Raw genomic sequence first — 24,422 nt, 5'->3', positions numbered from 1 at the left:
CTTTGTGCCATCTCACACCCATGCCTCATACTCACCTTGCACAAATGCTGCCCTTCTCTCCTCTCCACATATTCAATTTCTCACATTCACAACTCTCTGCTTTCTCTCTTTGAAGAAGAGAGCAAAAAACTGCAGGGAGAGGCAGAGAACTTAGGTGGTGGTAGAGAAGTTGAGTTCGGGAGGGGTCCTCCAGTGACAGCCACCTTGTCAGCCACTGGCAATGCATGCCCATCTGGTCCACTGGGAAGGACGTCTTGTTCTAGGAAGCTGCAGATATCAGCAGTGACCTGCCATGAAAACCTGAGCCTCCTGAAGCTCTGGTGTTCACACAAATCGAAAGAGCTGATCTTCTGCCTGTAGACCCTGTGTTGAGGTCTTGCCTTCTTGAGCTGATTCTCTATGTCTATCCCCTCTGTCCTGTGGAGCAGCATGTGGCTGAAGAAAAGGTAGCTGGTGCTGCTAGTGCTGCTCCTCTCTTCAGTTGCAAGGTTGAGCTGCAGCTGCTCCCATGCCATGGTGAAGGCTGATCGTAGAGAAGTGCAGATCAAGGGTGAGTGAAGTCCAAGACAGGCGAACTACCTTCCAAGAAGTTGGAGATCACCTGTCCTCAGTGAGAGCACACATTCAGAAGTGCTATGAGCAGCAGAGTATCACCTCGGCCTGGCTGCAGCTATTCCATTTCCCTGTTTGAAGGCTTCCGAGCCTGTCACTTTCACTGAAGAAGCACTGCCCACTGTGCTCTTGCTTTGTTGACCCTGACAGCTTTACATGCTTCAGGAAACCCATGTGCTGGGTGTTAAAACTAGAACACGGGGTTAAATCCTGAATTAATTGCCTCTTTGCATATTATAGTAACTTACCCAATAGCTGCACAGGGGGTCCCCGGTTAAAGCCGGAAGTGGACAGAATCATGTTCAGTTCCCAATCAGATATTATTTTTCAGGTCTTTAATCCCCCTCCACCCCTGCCCACCCCGCCCGCACCCGAACCCACCTCTCCTTGGCAGTTAAAATTCTGCCAGTGTTTCAGCTCGATGATTTTCTTTCAGTCCACAGATGCTGCCTGAACTGCTAAGTATTTTGAGCATTTTCTGTTTTTATTTCAGATTTCCAGCATCTGCATTGTTTTGCTTTTGTGCTAGAAGCCATCTAGTTGCAGTTTCTGATGGGATCCAGACCTTAGAAGCCAACAGGAATTTTCATGCAACATTCCAACCTCTGCCCCCTACCCCTCCCTCCACCCCAACCCCAAAAAAATCTGGGGCACCACAGGCAATATTTGGACCCAGGTGACCAATATCCCAAGGAAATGAGCTGAATCCAGAAATTCATCTGGTTCTGCTATGATCCAGTAGGCCAGTTTTTCAAGGTGAACCACCTGGCCTACATGGCTTGGGGCAGGGTGGGTGGTGCAGTGTGTGAAGGAAAATCATCCCAAAGAAAACTTGCTACATTGAGAAAGTCACCAAAATATTTATTCTGTTTAAAACAAGTTAATTTCGTTTGGGAGGGACTAGGCATTCAAAAATTAAATATGATGCCCTTTAATCATCAGTGATGATTCTGCAATCCTAACCACTGTTTCTCCAAGGTTCAGTTTTACATTGATGACCCCTTACCACCTACTCTCCAACCAGAGAAAATATTTTTTTCCCTAATGACCCTCCGAACATTCTTCATAATTGCCATATGCAAATTTATCATTACTTCCTTCTAGGTGGTAGAAGTTGCAGGTTTGAAAGGTACTATCAAAGAAGCCTCGGCAAGTTGCTGCAGTGCATCTTGTAGATGATACACACTGCAGTCACATCACACCTGTGGTGGAGGGAGTAAATGTTTACGGCATTGGATGGGGTGCCGATCAAGCGGGCTGCTTTGCCCTGGATGGTGTTGAGCTTCTTGAGTGGTGTTGTAGCTCCAAGCAAATCGAGAGCATTCCATCACACTCCTGGCTTATTTCCTGTAGGTGGCAAAAAGGTTTCGGGGAGTCAGGAGGTGAGTCGACATCTTACTTGCTCTTGTGGCCAACATTCCTCCCCTAACCAACACCACCAAAAAGCAGATAAACTGATCCCTTACCTGGTTAGTGGGACCTTGCTTTGTGCAATTGGCTGTCACAGTTGCCTCCATAACAGCAGTGATTGCACTGTAATATGTTGTCTGTGAGATCATTTGGGACACTCTTAGGATCGATAAAGTGTTAAATTAATGCAATTTTCTTTTATTATTTTGTGTTTCCTTTCTCTTTCAGTAAAGACTCTTAATCCACTGGTTCACGGCCTTAAAGTTTTCAGCAACCATGAAGACTTTGAAATGAAAAAGTTATTCTTCAATTTGCTTGTTGCTTTGACAAATGATCTTGCTTCTATACAGGTGAAGTGGCTCATGAGTTGTTAAAATCATAGATTATTCATTACTTACAAAGCCCTTAAGTAACAGCAATTTATAAAATGAAATTCTTTGCCAGTTTCAGCTTTGAGCTCATAACAAAGAGATGTGTTTATTTGTTCATGGAATGTGGGCATCACTGGCAAGGCCAGCATTTATTGCCCATCTCTAATTGCCCTGGAGAAGGTGGTTGTGTGGTGCCTTTTTGAACCGCTGCAGTCCATATGGTATAGGTACACCCGCGGTGCTGTTAGGGAAGGAGTTCCAGGATTTTAACCCAATGACAGGGAAGGGACGATGATATATTTCCAAGTCAGAATCAGGTGTGACTTAGAGGGGAACTTGCGGGTGGTGGTGTTACCATGCACCTGCTGCCCTTGTCCTTCTAGGTGGTAGAGGTCGTGAGTTTGGAAGGTTCTGCCAGTGGTGCGCTGGTAATGGAGGGTGTGAATGTTTAAGGTAGTGAATGGGGTACCAATCAAGCAAGCTGCATGGTCCTGGATGGTGTTAAGCTTCTTGAGTGTTGTTGGAGCTGCAGGAAAGTGGGAAGTGTTGCATCACACTCCTGACTTATGCTTTGTAGATGGTGGACTATTTTCCTATTCTTTCTTCTTCTTCTTCTTCTTTTGGGCCTCCTTATCTCGAGAGACAATGGATACGCGCCTATTACTTTTACTATTTATATGTTTATAAAAAAAACTTTGGGGTTTCCTTTTATATTACCCACTAATCTGTTGTCATATATTATTTTTGCCCCTCTTATTTCCTTCTTTAGATCTCCTCTGTATGTTTGTATTCAACCCAACATTTATCCTTTTTAATCTCTATATCTTTAGTCATCCAAGTTGCTTTAGCTTTGAATACCCTTTCTTTCTTCCTCGTGGGAATGTATCTAGTCTAACCCAAACTATCTCTTCTTTTAAGACCTCTCATTGGTCATTTACTGTTTTACCTTCTAATCTTTGATTTCAATCCATTGGATCAGGTACCTTATGAATTTACTGAGATTAGTCCTACTTCAGTTGAGTAATTTCACCCTTAATTTTTCCATAACTATTCTAAACCTAATGATAGTTTGATCAAATATTCTGCCACTGAAACCTGCTCTACTTGTCCCACTTCAATCCCCAGCACTCGATCCAGCACTGTTTCCTTTCTTGTTGGGCTGGAAACATATCAATCAAGAAAACTTGCTTGTACACATTTTGGGAATTCCTCCCCCTCCTTCCCAGTCTTTATTCGGATAATTGAAGATCACCATTATTACTACTCTAAATTTCTTGCATTTTCTTTCAATTTACCTGCAAATTTGCTCCACTTTCTTTCCCACCATTTGGTGGCCTGTGGTATACACACAGCAGCATAACAACTCCTCCAATGTGCCTTAATTCTAACCAAATATATTCTGTCTTTGAACCTTCAGGTACATCATCCCTTTCTAGTGAGGTAACAGTATCTTTTGTAATCTTATAACAGTATCTTTGATCACTACTGACACCCCACCTCTCCTTTATTTTTCCTTTGCTATCTTTCCTATAAATATTGTATCCAGGAATATTATCTATCCAGTTTTCCCTTTGTTTGAGCCAGGTCTCCATTATTGTCACTGTATCATAATCCCTTGTGCCTGCAGTTCACCAACCTTATTTTTCATGTTCCAGGTATTAACACACATGGGGAAGCTAAGTTGGGTTATGTAGTGCCCATTTTTTGGCCACATAATGCTTGAAAATGGATCTGAAATGTGTATGTACACTTGCAAAGGGAAATGTACAGAATGCCATCTTGGTAAAGGGGTTTGCAGAGACATATCTAATAGAGCACAGAGTGATTGGGGAACAGGATGCTTCATTTAACTGAGTGTTAAAGTTGGAAATTTTGTGCAAGTGGGATCTCTCTGATAAGTATTTCTCAAACTGTAGATTAGATTAACATTTAGAAGTTGACTCAGAACTTTAAAATTGCAGGAGAAACTGCAAACTAGTTAAGATCCCGAGTTAACAGAAACTGCCTGTCTGTGGCAATTGCCTGCCAATCAGCTGAAAGTGGTTGCCTGAATAGTTGCTAATTACTGTAGCAGGAAGCTGACTTAGCAGTTGTAACTTGGGTGTGATCATAAACTCTCTGTATAAGTAAACAGTGTTTGCTACCGCACAGAGTAATCAGGGAACAGAATGCTTTGTTTAGTTAAGTGCTAAAGTCGGGAATTTGGTGCAGTGGGATCTCGATGCAGAGGGGAATGGAGGGGCTGCTTTTTATTCTTTTTGTTTTACCTCCAGTAGCTGGTGAGTGTTCTTCTTTTGTCTCCAACCTATGAGATTGTAACTTGCTATTACTTTACTAAATTAGTAACTAGTTAACTAAGCAAATAAATAAATAAGGTTAGAAAGACATGGCAGGTCCGATGGTGTGCTGTAACTGCAACATGTGCGAGTTTGTGGAAAACATTGCTCCATCACTGACCATCATATCACAAATACAAAAATAAAAGCTGCGAGAAAATACACATTCCAATACAATTTTATGATTTAATTCATTACATAATGCATAGAAAAATAAATTAATCACCCTTGTGCATTCCCTTAATGCCTGTCATAGAGTTATACAGCGCAGAAACAGGCCATTCGGCCCATCGTGTCTGTGCTGGCCATCAAGCACCTAACTATTCTAGTCCCATTTTCCAGCACTTGGCCTGTAGCCTTGTATGCTATGGCTTTTCAAGTGCTCATCTAAATACTTCTTAAATTTTGTGATGGTTCCTGCCTCTACCACCCCTTCAGGCAGTGTATTCCAGATTCCAATTTTTTTTTTCCTCAATCATGTCCCCCCTCATCCCTCTCTGTTCTAAGAAAAACAACCTTAGCCTTTTCAGTCTCTCTTCATAGCTGAAATGCTCCAGCCGAGGCAACATCCTGGTGAATCTCCTCTGTACCCTCTCCAGTGCAATCACATCCTTCCTGTAGTGTGGTGCCCAGAACTGTACACAGTACTCCAGCTATGGCCTAACTAGCGTTTTATACAGCTCCATCATAACCTCCCTGCTCTTATATTCTGTGCCTCAGCTAATAAAGGCAAGTATCCCATATGCCTTCCTAACTACCTTATCTACCTGTGCTGCTGCCTTCAGTGATCTATGGACAAGTAGACCAAGGTCCTTCTGACCTTCTGTACTTTCCAGGGTCCTACCATCCATTGTAGGACTGTGGGGGTTCCTCCAAAGGCTGCCGCGCCTGCGACATTGTAGGGGTTGCCTCTGTCACAGGGCCTTGGCACACAGATGGTTCCTGAGTCGGAGGGGTGAGGGTGATGCCAATGCCTGCTGAGGGGTGGCTCCTTCATCTGCTGTTTTAACTGTCTTAGCCCTTTCCTGGTGTCCTTGGATGTTGGATGAGGCCACTGACTGGAACACAGCTGGCATCCACTCCGAGCATCTCTGCACCATCAGTGACATTGAGCAGTCGATGCTACAGAGAGTCTGAGCATTGGGTTTCACCTCCATCGCTGGATTCCCCGAGGTGAAGGGCATCATCGATTGCACCCATGTGGCCACCAAGGCACCCTGTGACCGGCCAGTGAGATCCATGAACAGGAAGGGCTTCCACTTCCTCAACATACAACTGGTCTGTGACCACACCAAGAGCTTCCTCCATGTATGTGCTCAGTTTCCTGGCAGCTGCCATGACTCCTTCATCCTCCGCCAGTCCAGGTTGCCTCACATCTTCACTCCAACCCCTGAAGTGTGAGGATTTATCCTAGGGGACAAGGGATATCCCTTGAACAGATGGATACTGACCTCTCTGTGAGAACCCCAGACAGAGGCACAGAGGCAATACAACCAATGCCACCTGCTGAGTAGGACAGCTATTGTGCAGAACATCAGGCTTCTGAAGATGCAATTATGGTGCCTGGACCAGTCGGGTGGCACTCTCCAATACCCTCCTGCAAGGGTCTTAGTCATTGTGGTGGTCTGCTGCGCACTCCATAACATGGTCCTTCAGAAAGGTGTGGGCCTTGAGGATAATGAGATCCTGGAAAGAGACAGCTCTTGCACCAAAACCTCCATTGCCTTGTCAGAAAACTTTGTTGCATGCTGTCTCACATGTTCAGCCATTCCTCAAAGTATTTCAGCCACAGTGCACCTCCCTTTTAAGAGATGCAGGCTGCCTTTAAGTAATGCTAGCCATTCACGATATCGCCCCGTGTTAATGCATGTGGACAATGAATAGCATGGGTCATGGGGACTGCATGTACCACATATTTAAAACAGCAGACAGAACGAATTTATCATGCTGCCTGCAATGCAATGAATGGGGGTGGGTTAATTGTGTTCTGTGAACCCCACACCCCTTTTTGGGGGTTAGCCAATTTAATCCACACGCACACTAAACCCATCTTAGTCTGCCTCACATTTCCCCCATGTCTGATTTCTCATATTTTTGAACTTCTCTTTACTCTCATGCCATTTGTCTCTTTTAGTCCTCTGTGCACCATGTATCTCCTCTCTCATGCATCATCCTGGTACTCCTTCTCCTACCAAATTAGTTTAATTCCTCCCCCACAACACTAGTTAACTTGCCTGCAAGGACATTGGTCCCAGCTCTGTTGAAGTTCATACTGTCCATCTGTACAGCTCCCTGCTGCCCCGAAACTGGCCCCAACACCCCAGGAATCTGAAGCCCTCCGTCCTGCACTATTTCTCCAGCAGAACCCTAGTGTATTTCTCAACTCAAAGTGAACTTTATGAAGATTTACACTTTCTACCTTAGTAATATTGCTCATCTGTGCCCTTACCCTTTCCCTTTTCCTGCTGAATCTTAATCTAATTCTTTATCTCCTCCAGGCTAGATTTCTCTATGTGCTGTTCTAATCTGGCCCTCTCACCTCTAAATTCTGAAAATTACAACTCATTCAGAATACAAGCTATTTCCTGATGTGCACAAAGCTGTATCATCCCCATTACCCTCGCCGTGGCCAAGCTCCTCATGCCCCACCAAATTGACTTCAAATTCTTCATCTTGCATTCAAACCCCTCCACAGTTATGCAACGTTATTAAAGTGATCTTCTTGAGCTATACATACTTACAAGTACCCCACATTCCTCTGACTGTGTTACTCCTTGTTTTTTTCTCCCTCTGCTCCACAATCAGTGGTTGCTTCTGCTGTATGAAACTCCACACCTCAATCCCCTACCTTACAAAAGCTCCCTAAAAATCCTTTCCTAAAACAGTGCCTTTGGCTCCCTCAAGTATTTCGTTATCTCTTTCTAAAGGCCAGCTACCCGACCGAAACCCAACAGGTTCGGGTCTGGTCAGGTTGCACTTCCGGGTCTGGCGTTAGGGCTTGGGTCGGACGGGGTCAGACAAGCTCTATCACAGGTAAGTGGCTCCAGTGCTAATTTAATTTTTGGACTAGAAAGGTGTTTTTGTTGCAATTATTTTAAGCTTGTGCAGATCAGCAACAAAATAAAAAACAGAAGGTAAGTTAGCTGATGGTTGTGTCGGGTCGGGCGCAGGAAAAAATGCAAGAACTCAGGCCAGGTCGGGCTCGGGTCGGATGTGGTTCTGTTGGGCTCGGATTGGGTTTTTTGTTGTACACCCAAACAGGCCTTTATCTCCCTCCCCCTCCTGATCAGCATCCACTCTTCCTCAGCACCGTAATGTGCTCTGTTATACCTCAGTGTGCAAGAGGAGCACTGCAGAAAAATTATTTGTTGTTAACTTACTAATTCAGGAGCATGACTTTAGCAATGGGTAGTTTTTTGATTCATAAAATCTTTACAGATTAACTGTTTCGGAGGGTGATTTATAGTGACTGTGATCTAAACTTTCAAATTTGTCATTTTATGTATGTCTTTTGCTCTGCAGCTCCTTAGTGAGGGGGGAGCACTACTGGCACTATTTCATTATATTAGGCCAAATGAGAGACCTGGAGTTCGGGAATGGTCTGCTGCCCAATTTGAAGAGCTTCAGCTTCATGCCTTAGCTGCTTTGATCTCAGTTGCTCCAGTCATGGTGAATGATTACATGAACTGTCAAGGGAATACCTGTCTGCTTCTTCTGTTGGACTGGTGTGTAGGTCAAGGTAAATACCTTTAAATTCCAGTAAATTTAAATTTCTAAACTGAAAGAGAAAATACTAAAATAGAATTTTTGAGTATGCTTCAATGATAACGGACCAAAGAAGTGTTGAATTATGGTTTAACCCATTTGACATGGACAGATTTTGAGTGTGAGTGCAGTATAAAATTGGTGCTTGTTCCATTTGTACAGCAGGGAGAGAGCATGAACATTAAAAAAACACTGTGTAGTTCCAGTATTTCCTTTCTCACAAAGTTGTACCTCCAATAATATGAGTTAGTTATTTAGAATAACAGATCTATTTGTCAGTCACACAATTTTAACTTGTTCCCCCTCTCAGATCCATACTTTGGTAAAGGCAATTCATTCCATGCTGCTGCTGGCCGTGGCAGTAAAAAAGCTCAAATGCAATACTGTCTAAGACTCCTGAGAGCTATGGCATCCCTTGGTGAAGAATTGATAAACCAAGACTTACATGACCAAGGAGCTGTTCCTCAACTTCTAGGTACAGTATGTTTGTAATCTCAATCCCCACCTAATATGAAGTTTAAATATACAGTTAGAAACAGTAAGTGGGAGAAAATTTGTGAAGTGTCCTAGCCAGTGTTTAACATTCAACCAATATCTCATTTGCTGTGTGATACATTATTGTGTATAAATTGGCTGTTGCATTTGCCTACAAAGTAATGACTTCACTTGTTTTGAAATGCTTTCAGACATTCTGAGGATATGAAAGGCACTATACAAATACATTTTCTTTCTTCCATTTTCTCCACTGTTCTCTTGAAGCTAGAGCATGGCTTTAAAGGTGCTAGTAGCCCTCAGATACCTCACTCAAGGGTCCAATATTAAGTGAACTTAAATGATAAATGTTCTTTGGCAGTTTGACTTTGGCAGCATCACAGTGGAAGCTAATGCTGTCCTCACTCAGTCTCTAACATGCATACTTGATAGGAAAGGGCTAGTTAGTGGACAGTGATCAGGAGTGGAATTCCTGGTTGACTTTTTCATTTCCATTCCTCCGTTCACTGAGATCTCTCTACCACCTTTACGAGCACTCTGGCTGTGATTAGCTAACTCAGCACAAACTGGAGATTGAATGAGATCTTATGCATGACTCGATACCATACCAGGAAGTACATTCCCCAAAGTGGTTGAGTGGGTTTATTTGATAATGAATCTAGAGAGTAGAATTCCTGTGCTCATAAGTGAGTATGAAAGGTTCATAGATGACACATGGCTGGTGTTGGATTCTGTAATAGAGACAATTCAGCATTGAGATCAGCTTGAGGGGGACACAAAGAGTGCATTAGGGAAATGCTGGTCGATAATACTGGCAGAGTTTGCAGAAATTGGGATAACTTAAACATAGCTGAAAGAAAGACAAGGAAAAGTGTAGAAACATAGGAAGTAACCACAGAAGTTCATACTGTTACGACCAGTTGAGAAAGGTGTCTAGGGGTCCCTCTCAGCTTTCACCTGGTCATCCTGTAACAGGGTTTTTAAAAAACACACTGTTTTTAGCTCCCCCTTGGTGAATCCTTGTTCACCGCTTTCCAATTATAAGGCAAAGAAACCAGCACAAGCAGGTTTTCTTAGGTTTAAAGAAAAAGTTGAAATTTATTAAACTTGAACTTAAATTGTAATTTGGTTGACACTTATGGATACACGGCGCACCCACGCTAGCATGCATATGCAATACACACCTGCAAATAGAAACAGGAAAGAGCAGAAAAAAAATAAAGTGGAAAAGTTTGAGGCAATACCTGAAGAGTTTTTGTTACGGTTCTTTGAGCTCACTGTAGAGTCCTTGATTGTAGGTAGATCTTACTTTTCGTTGGGGCCCAGTATTCTTCTTCAACCATGTTCTCTGTAGGAGACTTTTCTCTCTTGGGGTTCCTGTGTCTTCAGTGGATTCAGAGGCTTGTGAGAAAGAGATGGGAGCAGACAGGAGAAATCTTCTCAGTCCAGGAGCAAACAGTCTTTCTGAGCCCAAACTCTCTGTGGTTAGTTCAAAAGAAAACCCTGGAACAGCCAGTTAGTCATGTGACCAGCTTGTCTAACCAGTCCTGGATTGTATCACCTTAGCAGTATCTGGAATGCTCCTCTTAGATACATAGCTGGAGATCAAGTTCTATTGTGGGTTGAATGTGTCAGGGAATGGTCCTTTGTCTTTCCAAGTACTGCCTGTTAATATGCAAATGTCTTTTCTATCCACGGCTGATCTGTTTAACTAGTCCTTTCCTTGCTTCAGCAACGGTATAAAATCAATGTTCATGACAAAATTAATGTGCCTCATTCTTGGCAGGTGGGGGCCTAGCATGACAACACGCTGGCTAATACAAGGGCATACCTCAAACAAAGGAAGGAGAAATGGAAGTCCAGTCAGATTAGCTCAATAGAACAAGGAAAAGTACTCTTGTTGAGGGCACCAGATGTCATATCAGTAGATTCAAGAAATTCAGAGGACACTTAGTTCAGTGTATAACTTTAATAGTTTGAAAGTCCATTTGAACTAAATTAAGCATTACATTCATCGATAAATCTTAATACAGTGACACCTATTCTATTACAAACCAGAAGTAATGATTTTTCACAGCTCATTTCACACATCACGACTTGGGACTTGTCATGCTAGACCCCCACCTGCCAAGAATGAGGCATACTAATTTCACCACGTGGACATTAAATTTCAAATTGTTGCTGGGAAGAAGAGAAGGCCTGTTGCATGGGCTGCCGGACACTTGGGGGGAAGACATTTACATACCAATAGGGAAAAGAGAGGTTACTCCCCTTATCCATTTAACCCACAATGGACTTCAAGCACCAGACGTTGAAGGCAGGGAAGTGCATTCCAGGCTCTGTTAAGATGATACAATCCACAGAGCCAAGATGTGGTCAGACGAGTTAGTCACATGACTAATCTGCTTGGCAACCTTTTTTTTTGAATTGTACAAACCTTTTGAACTCAGAGTGTCTGTTTGCTCCTGGACTGAAAAGACCTCTCCTGGCTGGCCCACCACAGTCTCTCCTGTCTGCTCCCATCTTTTTCTCATGGAACTCCAAATCCACTGAAGACACATGAACCCCAAACAAAATGGTCTCCTGAGGTGAACAAGGTTTAAGAAGAACCAGTTCCGAAGAAGGGTTACTGACCCGAAACGTTAACTCTGCTTCTCTTTCCACAGATGCTGCCAGACCTGCTGAGTGGTTCCAGCATTTCTTGTTTTTATTTCAGATTTCCAGCATCCGCAGTATTTTGCTTTTATTTAAGGTTTAAGAAGAATATTTGTTCCCAACGAAAGAGCAAGATCTCTCTACAATCATGGACTCCACAGTGAGTTCAAAGAACCGTAACAAAAACCCTCTTCAGATATTGCCTCTAACTTTTCCACTTTACTTTTCGTCTGCTCTTTTCTGTCTCTATCTGCATGTGTGTATCGCGTTGCATGCTAGCATGGGTGCGTCATGTATTCATAGGTGTTAACCAAATTTGAGTTTAACAAATTTCAACCGGTTTTCTTTAAACCTAAAAAAAACCTGTTTGTGCTGGTTTCTTTGCCTTATAATTGGAAAGCGGTGAACAATGATTCACCAAGAGGGAGCTAAAAACAGTGTGTTTAAAAATGAAACCCTGTTGCACTAAGACCAGGTAAAAGCTGAGAGGGACCCCTAGACCCCTTTCTCACCGGGTCGTAACAGGACACATCATCTGGGTCAGAAGCTAGGTTTTGCTCTCCTGAAGTGCCATATAAGTAACTTATATAAGCTTTATGCATTCATTCTATTGATCATATATGGTCTGTTTTTAATTATTTCTGCCTGTGTGACACTAATGTCATTGAACAGATTCTTCTTCAGTGCTGCAAGGATTCTATGACCTATGACCCTATTATTTAAACCTTTTCATGGTTAGAGACCTTCCTTCCTTTGTCCAGTATTTTCTATTATCCTCTTCTTTCTTAACCATATTGTTCTACTGTGTCTGGTTTTCTTCTGGCTGGTTTCATGCTAGAAAAGGTCTCCAAAACTATGTGACTGTCGCATGTACAAACTCAAACTGATTTTACTTAACCCATGATGCCTGTTAGCTATTTTGTCGTTGTTTAATGTTAAAATCTATTTAGAAGAGCATTTATTTTCCAACCGCTAAGATGAGGAAAAGGGAAACTGTAGTAGTTGGAGAATCAACAGCAAGATTTGTGAACAGTTACTTTTGTTTATAAACCTAAACTTGATTTGTCTACTTAACACCAGAGGATTGTGGATATTGAAAATTGAGTGGATGGGCTAGTGCTGAGAGTAGGACAGATACTAACATTAGAATTAGAATTAGAACATTACAGCGCAGTACAGGCCCTTCGGCCCTCGATGTTGCGCCGACCTGTGAAACCATCTGACCTACACTATTCCATTTTCATCCATATGTCTATCCAATGACCACTTAAATGCCCTTAAAGTTGGCGAATCTACTACTGCTGCAGGCAGGGCGTTCCACGCCCTTACTACTCTCTGAGTAAAGAAACTATCTCTCACATCTGTCCTATATCTATCACCCCTCAACTTGAAGCTATGTCCCCTCGTGTTTGCCATCACCATCCGAGGAAAAAGACGCTCACTATCCACCCTATCTAACCCTCTGATTATCTTATATGTCTCTATTAAGTCACCTCTCCTCCTCCTTCTCTCCAACGAAAACAACCTCAAGTCCCTCAGCCTTTCCTCGTAAGACCTTCCCTCCATACCAGGCAACATCCTAGTAAATCTCCTCTGCACCCTTTCCATAGCTTCCACATCCTTCCTATAATGCGGTGACCAGAACTGCACGCAATACTCCAGGTGCGGTCTCGCCAGAGTTTTGTACAGCTGCAGCATGACCTCGTGGCTCCGAAACTCGATCCCCCTACTAATAAAAGCTAACACACCATATGCCTTCTTAACAGCCCTATTAACCTGGGTAGCAACCTTCAGGGATTTATGCACCTGGACACCAAGATCTCTCTGTTCATCTACACTACCAAGAATCTTCCCATTAGCCCAGTACTCTGCATTCCTGTTACTCCTTCCAAAGTGAATCACCTCACACTTTTCCGCATTAAACTCCATTTGCCATCTCTCAGCCCAGCTCTGCAGCCTATCTATGTCCCTCTGTACCCTACAACATCCTTCGGCACTATCCACAACTCCACCGACCTTCGTGTCATCCGCAAATTTACTAACCCACCCTTCTACACCCTCTTCCAGGTCATTTATAAAAATGACAAACAGCAGTGGCCCCAAAACAGATCCGTGCGGTACACCACTAGTAACTAAACTCCAGGATGAACATTTGCCATCAACCACCACCCTCTGTCTTCTTTCAGCTAGCCAATTTCTGATCCAAAGCTCTAAATCACCTTCAACCCCATACTTCATTGATAGTCCTTATCTGAAAAAGAATGTATGGGAGAAGCAGACATGTGCTCCAAGGATTTAAAAAAACAACTTGCATTGATGTAGCATCTTTAGCACAGAAGAACATCCCAAGGTACTTTACACAATGCAAGTAAATGGACACCATGCCAAAGACAGGGGGAACTAAAAGCTTAGCCAAAGGGATGGGTTTAAAGGAGGAGAGAGAAATGGAAAGCTGGTTGAGTTTGATTGCTGAGGGGGGTTCGTGGGTGGTGATGGGGATGTGGGTGAGTGGCTGAGGGCACAACCATCAAATGGAGTTTGTACACTTACCAACAAGAAGGGAGAATTGGAGGGAAAGTCATCATGCGGGGCTGTTATTGGCTTAACCAGCAAGGATTGAGGGTAGAATTGGTTAAGGTAAAGGAGCCTGTCACTGCCCTCAAGTGTATCACGTGGCAAATTGGGTGAGTAAAGAGATTTTTTGCTCAAATAAGAAGCAGTCCATTTTGTTTCTCAGGAATCCGCAGTGTGTAGGGTTTTAAAAAACACTTTCAATAATTTTTTTATGATGAATGATATGATATTTCAAAAATGTTTAATAGATATTCTGAAAGGCATGACAAACAGCTTGGAGGAAGAAACCAAAATTAAATTGGAAATGCAAACTAACATTCTCATCATCTTGTCAAGCATCTGTGAAAATGATATTCATAGAAAGGTGGGTAAATATTGAATAATATTGTGACTGGTTTGACAAGCTGGTATACTGGGTCCATGCATGTATGCACTGTACACTAAGTCACATATATATCTGTGCATGAGTGGTGGGTGCTGTATTTTTATTTTTAAAAAGTGTCTTGTGTGCTTTCCCAGTGTTTACTTCCTGCCACTTTGCCTGTCAAACTAAGGAATTCTGATGGGTAGGTACAAATAGTGGCTGTAGGGCATTTCATTGTGTTGTTGGATTATGGACTGCAGCATCAGTTCTATTTGTTATGCTGGAGCTGACATTGTGCCACAACTAAACTACATGGGGTAAGCAACAATACAGGCAGTGAAATAAGAGCACATTGGATTGAACAGCTCACTACTAGGATCTTGGTTTTCCTCTAATTCTACTGCAGTTCTCATATGGCAAAATTCTTACATGCTTTAGATTATTAATAATGTAGAAGGCTGAAAAGAAACTGAGGTAGATTTTCTCTTGAGCAGATTCTGGGCAGCCAGCTGGTAGAGTGTGCCAGCTGGATCACTCATAGTCCTGGGTGGAGACCAGTTCAATTTTGAGGGTCAGACTAAGCCTTGTGAGCTTTTAGGTGCAGTGAGTGCCCAGGGACAGCCCTCTGGCTTTAGGTTGCTGAAATATCAGATGGTCCAGAAGACCTCCATACAGGAAGAAGGTAGGTTCATGAAGCCAGAGCATCAACAGCCTAAAACGACATAATGCTCCAACCAATGTTTTGTACAAATTTAGCATTATGACTTTACTCTTGTACACTATACTTACATTTCTAAAACCAGACATGCTTTGGTTGTTTTATGGCTTTATCTACCTGCATCACTTTCAGGGAATTATAATCACATAATTCAAATGTACAGCATCCATTTTTTGAGTGCTACCGGTAGCCTTAGAGGTCCAAAATGGCATCCGCACAATGAACATCCAATGGAAGCACGCAGAGGAGGCAGATCATGATATAAAAGCAAAATATTGCGGATGCTGGAAATACAAAGCAGATCAGGCAGCACCTGTGGAGAGAAAACAGAGTTAATAGCTGGAATTTTATCTCTGGGCGAAGGCCCGGCCCACCGGCCAAAACGTTGGGGGCGAGTCTGCCTCCGCCGGGCTTGGAAGTCATGCCATAATTTTATGTGGCCCAGGTCCTTAATTGGCCCGTGGATGTCGGCCTCCATAAAGGTGAATGGGGTTTTCAGCCTCACTGGGGACAATCGTCTGGGCTCTGGCAAGGGGAGTGGGGGTCATTCAGGAGACGGGAGGAGGTGCTCTAGCGGGAGCAGCTTGTGCTGCTGTTGGGGTTCTCTGTCCGGCACAAGGTGCCCGATCAGGCGAGTCACCTGCCCCCGGGCCCACAAGGAGCCCAACATGTTTTATCGGGCCACCTCCACAGCTGCTGTGGCGCTACGGCGGCAGGAGGTAGCCCTTAAGTGGCAACTAATTGGTCACATTTCTTCAGGCAGATCATGATGTCAGTCAGCATGTACTGCTGATTTGACACCAGCGCTGCCACTTTGGAGCTCAGTGCTTCAGATAATGCCCTCTCTTAATCACACATGGCTGAATACCCATTCAGTAGCAGGAAGAAACCCACCCCCACAGTGTTATTTAAAGGGACCATCAATTACTTTCAGGTTAATGCTGCTTGATTCCTACTAGCAGTTGTGCTACAATTGTACAAGTATTTGGTGCTTTCCAGAGGTCTTTAAAGTTGTTAAAGTTTACAGAGAATGATGTGACAGGTGCTGAAGGCCATTTAAAGCTGCTGCACAAACCAGTTCCTTCAAGACATGTTGCAGTAGTAGGTATTCCCCTTGGAATACGGTTTGACTGGGAGAATGAGTAGAGGTGACAAAAAGCAGGGCAAGCTGGTAGAAGAGGGAAGGGTGGGAGAGGGGTTTTCAGCAGGAAAGGGCTTTCACCTACTGCAACCTCAGCAGCATGGACCACATTGCCAGTGGCTGTGAAGGGGACTGTGACCGTGAAGGTTTATGCGTTGGGATCCTTCCACCCTCGATCTGGAGATATTTGCAACATCGTGCAGTTTGCTGTCCATTGCTGTGTAAGGGAGGTCACTGGCGCAGTCTATTCATACAGAGCTGAATATGTTTCATTTTCTCCTGCTGGAGAACAGCAAGTGGAATATGCAGTTTTGCAAGGATTGCATGCTTCCCCATGGTGCAGGGTGTGATTGACTGCATGCATGTCGTTTTGTGGGCACTGCATGCAGACATATCGGTGTCAGGAATCATGGTGGTCTGCTACATGCTGCACAATCTCACCATCATGAAGGCACCTTACCACCAGCTGAGGAGCAAGAGGAAGGGAGCAGGCAACCTAGACTGCCCTTTTCTGGTCAGGCTGTGCGTGAACAACTCACCTAACGGCAATATCAGTCAACCCCAATTCCCCATTCAACAACAGTCCCACACCTTACCTTTTCTCTCTTATATACCATCACAGTGCCTGCTTAGCCACAATGCTGAAATAAAAGCCATTCCAAACCAAATTAATGATCAAACCATGCCGTATTGCATATAAACATCAACAAATCAGTCTTGTGCATTCCCTTGGTGTCTGTCTTCTGTGTGTCTTTGCCTGTACTAGTGCTTCTACACAGTGCTACCTAATGGTTGGAACATGATTAGTGGATGGCTGATAACTTCTAGTGGGGGAGACTGCAGATTACCATAGAGGACAACCTCAGGAAGCTCTGGGCCTAGAAGGCCCAGCTTCAGAATGCACCATCTTGGCAAGGAAAACAACTGTCAGGCCGACAAGCAACAGTAAGGGTACAGGCAGAGAGGCAGTGGTGGGAGGACGATTGCTATTATCTTGAGATGGCTCCACGGAGCTACTGCCACTCCCCAGGGGTGGTGCCTCAGCAATCTCAATAATCTATTGGAGGACAGAATGCTGGACTGTTCTGAGACCCTGAAAGCCCCTTTAAACACTGCTATCTGCAGCCACAATGGCAGCAAGCTGACTTTGCATGACAGAAATCTAAGCTTGCACTGCGCCACCCAAACATTGGGTGGCTTCTGCTTGTGCTACAATGGGAGCTGAGACATCAGCCATCAGATGCTGCATCTTGGTTGGGTTCACAAGTATGCTAATGGAGTTGACCACCAGTTCCATCCTGGAAACGATGAACTTCAAGCTCTGCGGAAAGCCCTGTGCCAAGTTGGTGCTGGACTCCTCCATGCACCTTGGTATTGCATGCAGGCTTTCTGGTAGGCTTGCCAATGCACCAAACATTTCATTGTGCGTACCCATCTGTAGCCTGCCCCATTTAAATACCCATTTAAGTCCTCTGCAGGAGACCCTATGTATGACCATGCCCTCTAGCGAGCTGGCACCTGCGCTACTTTTGCCATTGTTGTGCAATTAAACTGACCAGTCTTGAGTCCGTGGGATTTAAGCAAGCAAAAACATTTATTCAAGCATATGCAAGGGAGAAGCTTTAGGTAACAAAAAGAACTTCTCAGCAATACAGAGTTTGCAGCACATATTTATAGTTCTTTTCCTAGTTTTACTATACAATTCTATGACAGCCATCAATCATTAATCACTTTAATTCATTACAAGCATCATGTGGTTAGTAACCTGATCAATGGATGATACCAGCCTAGCAGATGTTCCCTGCTATCTCAGTTCCCAGTTTTGAGTCTGCTAGTTACTTGGTGACTACCTCGTTCCCATAGAATAACATGGTTGCACAGACTGCTCAGCTTTTATTATCACGTTGCTGAATTTGCAGCCCCAGGACTGACATTGGTCAAGTATCCCATCATGCCTATCTCCACTGCAGTACTTGTTTTGTAACTATTAGTACACTCTACTACTAGTCCTATTTAGCCCTATCCAAGACTATTCCCTTTTGTCCCACGACAGTCCCTCCTTTTGGACCCCTGGTCAGGCCAACCTGACACAGGCAGGACATTCCCAAGATCCTCTACTCACCAGTTGCTCCGGGGATTCTACTGGAGTTCAATGGACTTTGGATCTCCTGGCCTACTGTTCTCTTACAGCTTCACTGAAGTCCTATTGACCCAGGCTGGGCCAGGAACTTGCATTTAATTAAATAGCAAAATCTTCATAAATGTTCCAAGTTTTCGCTTTCCCTGGGAGAGGAAAGTGGATTGTAGCGGATACCAGAGTGTACCCTCTGTTGGTCATCACCGCTTGGGATATTATCAGTCTCTGAGAACAACAGATGCAGAGACTGATCAGCAGGACGGCAATTGATGCAACGGCCGGTGCTATTCTTCCTACCTTCTACCAATTTAACTGCATTTTTGCTGCAGTGGCATGACCACTAGCTGAGTCCTCTAGCCACACGCTTGGCTAGTTTCACCTGCACCTTACCCCTCGTGATTGCTTGATGGCTTTGCTCTATAATTCCCGTGGTTGTGGCTAGGGCCCTTTCCACTGCTGCTCGGGCCATCCTTCCTGGGCATCATCGATACTTAAAGCACCATCCCACCATGGACTGAATACGTACCCAGTGAGGGCCTTGCCCGCAAGATGAAAATCTTCCACAGTAAAGGAGTCAGTAATCAGACGGTGTGATTATTGTCGCACTCCAATCCTCCACGCAAGAACCTTGTCCTCATCAAAATCACCACTGTGTAGGGGAGGTTTGAGCCGCCTTAAAGGCCCCTTCAGGGGGACTAACCGATACCACTACTGCCAATCATTACTGATGGCTTTTAGAGTGTTGCAGGAGCAGATGATGTAGTGCTGTGACTTGATACAGCATTCTCATGTTGTCATTAATAGGGTACCATACAAACCTGGGGCTGTATATCCGTGTGTTCCCACCTGATACACTAACCGATTTCTTTCCACTCCAGGGATTCAAATCTGTATCCCCCTATGTACACCCCATTGGCATGTTCTTATTTATTTTATTTATTTTTATTTATTTATTTTTATTTATTTTATTTAGAGATACAGCACTGAAACAGGCCCTTCGGCCCACCGAGTCTGCGCCGACCATCAACCACCCATGTATACTAATCCTACACTAATCCCATATTCCTATCACATCCCCACCTGTCCCTATATATTTCCCTACCACCTACCTATACTAGGGGCAATTTATAATGGCCAATTTACCTATCAACCTGCAAGTCTTTGGCATGTGGGAGGAAACCGGAGCACCCGGAGAAAACCCACGCAGACACAGGGAGAACTTGCAAACTCCACACAGGCAGGACCCAGAATTGAACCTGGGTTGCTGGAGCTGTGAGGCTGCAGTGCTAACCACTGTGCCACTGTGGCACAATCATCGATAACCTAATCGTATTCTCCACTTCTCCTGTTATTGGCTGGGTAACCACCAGTTCCTGTCTTTCCTCATATAAATTAATAAGTTCTAGCCTTTTCACCACCTGATGTATATGTTGAGGCGCAGTACCAAATCTAATATCCTCTATATCTGACTTAATGTTATCTATAAGGTCCCGAGCCAACATGTCACATGCTCTTCCCTTAGACTGTGAACCTGTGGTATGGATGACAGCCTGGGATAACAACTTTAGTCCCTCTATTATACCCTCCCCCTGGACCTGTAAGCACATATTCAGTTCCCCAGGCTGCGAACCAAAGTCCCCCTGCAGCCTCTTTGGCTACCCAGGGGGCATAATCGTTTATATCGGAGATCTGTAATGAATACCGAGCCGAATTAGCACTTGCCACATCGCCAAAAAAGCTCCGCCTTTTTTTCCCTTTCTGGGTACCCTGGACACCCGGTGCTCTGTGGGTTTGGTAATCCTGGATCCAACGTTGTAACCTTTGTCTTGCACACTCAGCTGCTCCCAAAAGATCTCCAAAATCAGCTAATAAGGTTGGAATAAGACTGGTCAAGTTGCAGGTCACCTCTAGGGTAACTATTGTAATGTCATATAACACTAACGGGCATTCGGTGGGTCTCTGATAGCCACAAGTCGACAGATTAAAACATCACATATCACTACAACCAAGCCGATGACAACATCTGTACATCGCTGCTGACAATATTGTCCCTCCAGTCCTGCTCCCATACAAATGGTGGCAGGTTAGTCCATCCCATTGTAATGCACACCCCTGTGTTGGATGCTTTCACGGTGTCCCTGCCAGTGGATATCGCACACATATACCAGAACTTTCCTACACCCGAGCTGGTGTCATACACCCACTTTATGTCCAAATTTCCGACAGAGTCATTTACATAAGATATGTTGGCCTGGTCCAGAGACATATCACATGACCCTGGTTCACAACAAGTGTTACAAATGTCCGGGATCCAATGCCACGCTATTGGGATGAAGGTCGTTCCTGACAGAGCATGGTTCAACCATTCACAACCAGGATTCGCAACCGGAATGTAACACCAGGTCAGGGCAATGTTATCTGGGTCAGTTCATTTCTGTCTCTCTCTCCTGATAGGGTGATCTGAATAGTGCAGTGACTACCGCTGGTAACATTGTCTGAAATCGATACGTTCGTCTCCCTTATCCATTCTCCGCTCCCCCCTTTGAGTAATTGAACATACTGTCCTGGATGTAAACAAAGTGTTCCATTGATGTACACGATGGGCACCTCCCATGCTGTTGTTGTGATCACAAAGAAGATTACTGCTACTGTTGTCCTCCAGGTTGCCATTGCTCGGGCGGGTGTGCCTGAAATGAAATAATTAAGCGAATGGCTGGTTGCTCTCCTGCTGCAGAAAGAGACTGTGTGTCATACGATTTAACCTGTGACCAGCGCTTCCATCTTCCCTGCCATATCCTGTCACATGCAAGTGTCATTAGTCATTACCACCTCATATGGCCCCTGCCATCTTGGGGTGAACCCGAGCCTGTCTGGGGTCTTCTTTACCATAACCTTCTCTCCTACCTTTGGCACATCCCGTGACCCTTTACTCCCTTCGCTTCTTTCCTAGTCCGCTGCCCCCTGCTGCTTCCTCACCTCAGACCTCACTCCTTTAACTTTTCGCATAATGCTTTCATGTCCCGCCTAATTCTATCTCTCAATGGCCCTACATCATCACTGCCAGCTGCAGTTCCCTCCAGGAGCCGCATAGCCCTCCCAGTCATTAATTCAAATGGTGTTAGTCCCGCTGTTTGGTTCGGGGTTGCTCTTAGTCGCATTAGGATTATAGGGAGAACATCTACCCACCCCTTTCATGGCTGCTCTACAGCCTTTGCAAAGAAGCTTTCAGCATTCGATTCATTCATTCTACTATGCCTGAACTCTGGGGTTGGTATGGAATATGAAACCTCTAAGCTAACACACAGTGATGTTGTTTTCATATTTAGTCCAATATTTACTGTTGTCCAAACAAAAGCCGCCAAGACCGTATCTTTGGTTTTATTGTTTTCCTAGAATCTCTTTAAATATCAGGTTTGAATACCAACTCAAATTAATTTAATTCATCAACTTCAATTCATTGTACATGTCTGATCAAATTCTTGAAGCTGTCATCAGTCTTGTTGCACTTGCAGTTACCTATAAATAAAAGCAGAAAGATCCATGCTGCTCAATGCAAGATGGGTTAATGCATCCAGACATATCTGACAAGTCACAAACTTAAAAGTTCTTATAATGCCCAATATAAATAATTTTGAAAATTGTACGATCAGCTTAAACTGCCAGCGGAAAGGGTTAACTTTCTGCTAGTCTGAAAAGGGTTGGGGCAAACGTTCTTAGATGAACTTAGATGGGCGGCACAGTGGCGCAGTGGTTAGCACCGTAGCCTCACAGCTCCAGCGACCCGGGTTCAATTCTGGGTACGGTCTGTGTGGAGTTTGCAAGTTCTCCCTGTGTCTGCGTGGGTTTTCTCTGGGTGCTCCGGTTTCCTCCCACAAGCCAAAAGACTTGCAGGTTGGTAGGTAAATTGGCCATTATAAATTTCCCCTAGTATAGGTAGGTGGTAGGGAAATATAGGGATAGATGGGGATGTGGTAGGAAAGTGGGATTAGTATAAATGGGTGGTTGATGGTCGGCACGGACTCAGTGGGCCGAAGGGCCTGTTTCAGTGCTGTATCTCTAAACTAAACTAAACTAGTGATGATGTCACCACCCCTTTTCCGACGAAGACAGAACAAACCATGTGCTATGGAGTAGTCTAAACAGGTACTTTTCAAACAAACGAAAAATATGTATTTCAGAATGCTTTCCTCTGACAATGTTTCAAAATGCCAAGTTTTTTTTATTAGATCCCTTTGTAATTCTCTTCCTTTTAACAATTTGAACTTAAAACACGCAGTGTTTCAAACCCAAACTATTTGCCAAGTTCCAATTAGCAGTATCCAACATAAAAAATTATCCTGTTCTCACATGTGTGAATTCATATCTGGATTTTAATTCCCACATATTTATCAAAGTACATGGTGAAATTCCTTTTTTTTCCAAATGTGCTGACACCCCTATTGCGCAATTGTCCTTTAGTGTAGAAAGCGCATTAAAACTTATACACATACATTATCCATGCAATTTCTACAACACTCATTCAACTTAACAACTTAAGATGAAAGAAAGAAAACAAAGGAAATAAAGTGCATCAATGGTCTTGGTCCTTCATTTAAATCTGCTAAACTTGAAACAGCAGCCTCTCATAGGCATGAGGGAACGAAAGAGTGGTCTTCGAGTTTTTTATCCACAGGAACAATCAAATTGACAGTGCTGAGTATCGTTATCCATCGTCCCCCTTAAAGGAACCCTTCTCTCTTTTCCCTTGCCCAAACAAAGTGAGTGCGTTAACAGCTTCTCATCCATTTTATACAGCTACCAAAACTTAAAAACATCTTGCAGGACCAGGCCACTGAGGGATAATAAACCTTCAGTTCAATGACACAGACAGAGCTAACACAGACAGACAAGGAAATCACAGGACACTAATATAATACACAAACAGAAATTTATGCACACACAAATTTTCTTCCTTTTTTATCTTTTCCAACAGCATTTCAATTTACTGTGGTGCTTCCAACTTAATTTCTCCTTCTCTGACTCCTGCCTAAGTCTGTTCAGGACAGTTCCCAAAATGTTAAAACAACCCCAAATTATTTCCTACTGACCTTCTAAGATCCTTTATCATTTCTCATGACTGCTGCGCACTGCGCACCTGCTTTCTATCCCGTATGTGTCGATGACACAGAGCTACAATTCCCTTTTCTGTTTTATCCTTTGTTACGACCAGGTGAGAAAGATGTCCAGGGGTCTCTTTCAGCCTTCACCTGGTCATATTGTAACGGGGTTTAATTTTAAACACACTGGGTTGAATTTTACCGGCCCCACGATGCCGCAAGTCGCAGCGCAGGGGCTGGTAAAATGCTGTGGGGAGAGGTCTGCCTCGACCCACGACGCCGAGACAGGCCCGCCGCATTTTACCAGCAGCTGCGCGACCTCAGTGCAGTCCCCCCGCCGCATGGCAGCGGCACCACAATAAACATATGGTAATGATTACTTATCTTTGCTGATTATGCAGCCTGCCGCCTCTCCACCGACACTGCTGGATTTTTCGTTGAAGGGGCGGCCGTCACATGCCGTCCTGTTCACGATCTGAAAAGCCGCCAGGTCCTCATTCTGCATTACAGAAGGGAGGAGGGAGGGGGGGATACACAGGGTCTAATTCTGCATTCTTGAAGGGAGGAGGAAGGGGGGGGGATACACAGGGGTCTAACTCTGTATTCTGGAAGGGGGGTATGCAGGGGTCCAACTCTGCATTCTTAGAGGAAGGAGGGAGGGAGGATACACAAGGGTCTAACTCTGCGTTCTTAAAGCGAGGAGGGAGAGGGGATACACAACGGTCTAACTTTGCATTCTGGAAGGGAGGGG

The 24,422-nt window shown here is 44.1% G+C and overlaps 1 protein-coding gene across 1 annotated transcript in view; it reads left to right on the top strand.

The window, feature by feature from the left end:
• The window catches only part of LOC137380040 (cilia- and flagella-associated protein 69-like), a 188,074-nt gene that overhangs the window by 52,388 nt on the left and 111,264 nt on the right, over positions 1-24,422 (top strand). Inside the window, exons 11-14 of the mRNA XM_068051569.1 lie at positions 2,251-2,372; positions 8,252-8,468; positions 8,805-8,969; positions 14,464-14,579. Coding sequence (XP_067907670.1) covers positions 2,251-2,372; positions 8,252-8,468; positions 8,805-8,969; positions 14,464-14,579 — 620 coding nt within the window. The remainder of the gene's footprint in view (positions 1-2,250; positions 2,373-8,251; positions 8,469-8,804; positions 8,970-14,463; positions 14,580-24,422) is intronic.

This window comes from Heterodontus francisci, chromosome 2 (genome assembly GCF_036365525.1).
Source record: "Heterodontus francisci isolate sHetFra1 chromosome 2, sHetFra1.hap1, whole genome shotgun sequence".
Taxonomy (NCBI): domain Eukaryota; kingdom Metazoa; phylum Chordata; class Chondrichthyes; order Heterodontiformes; family Heterodontidae; genus Heterodontus; species Heterodontus francisci.
The sequence above is the reverse complement of the archived record's forward strand: the minus strand, read 5'-3'. Positions and strand labels throughout refer to the sequence as shown.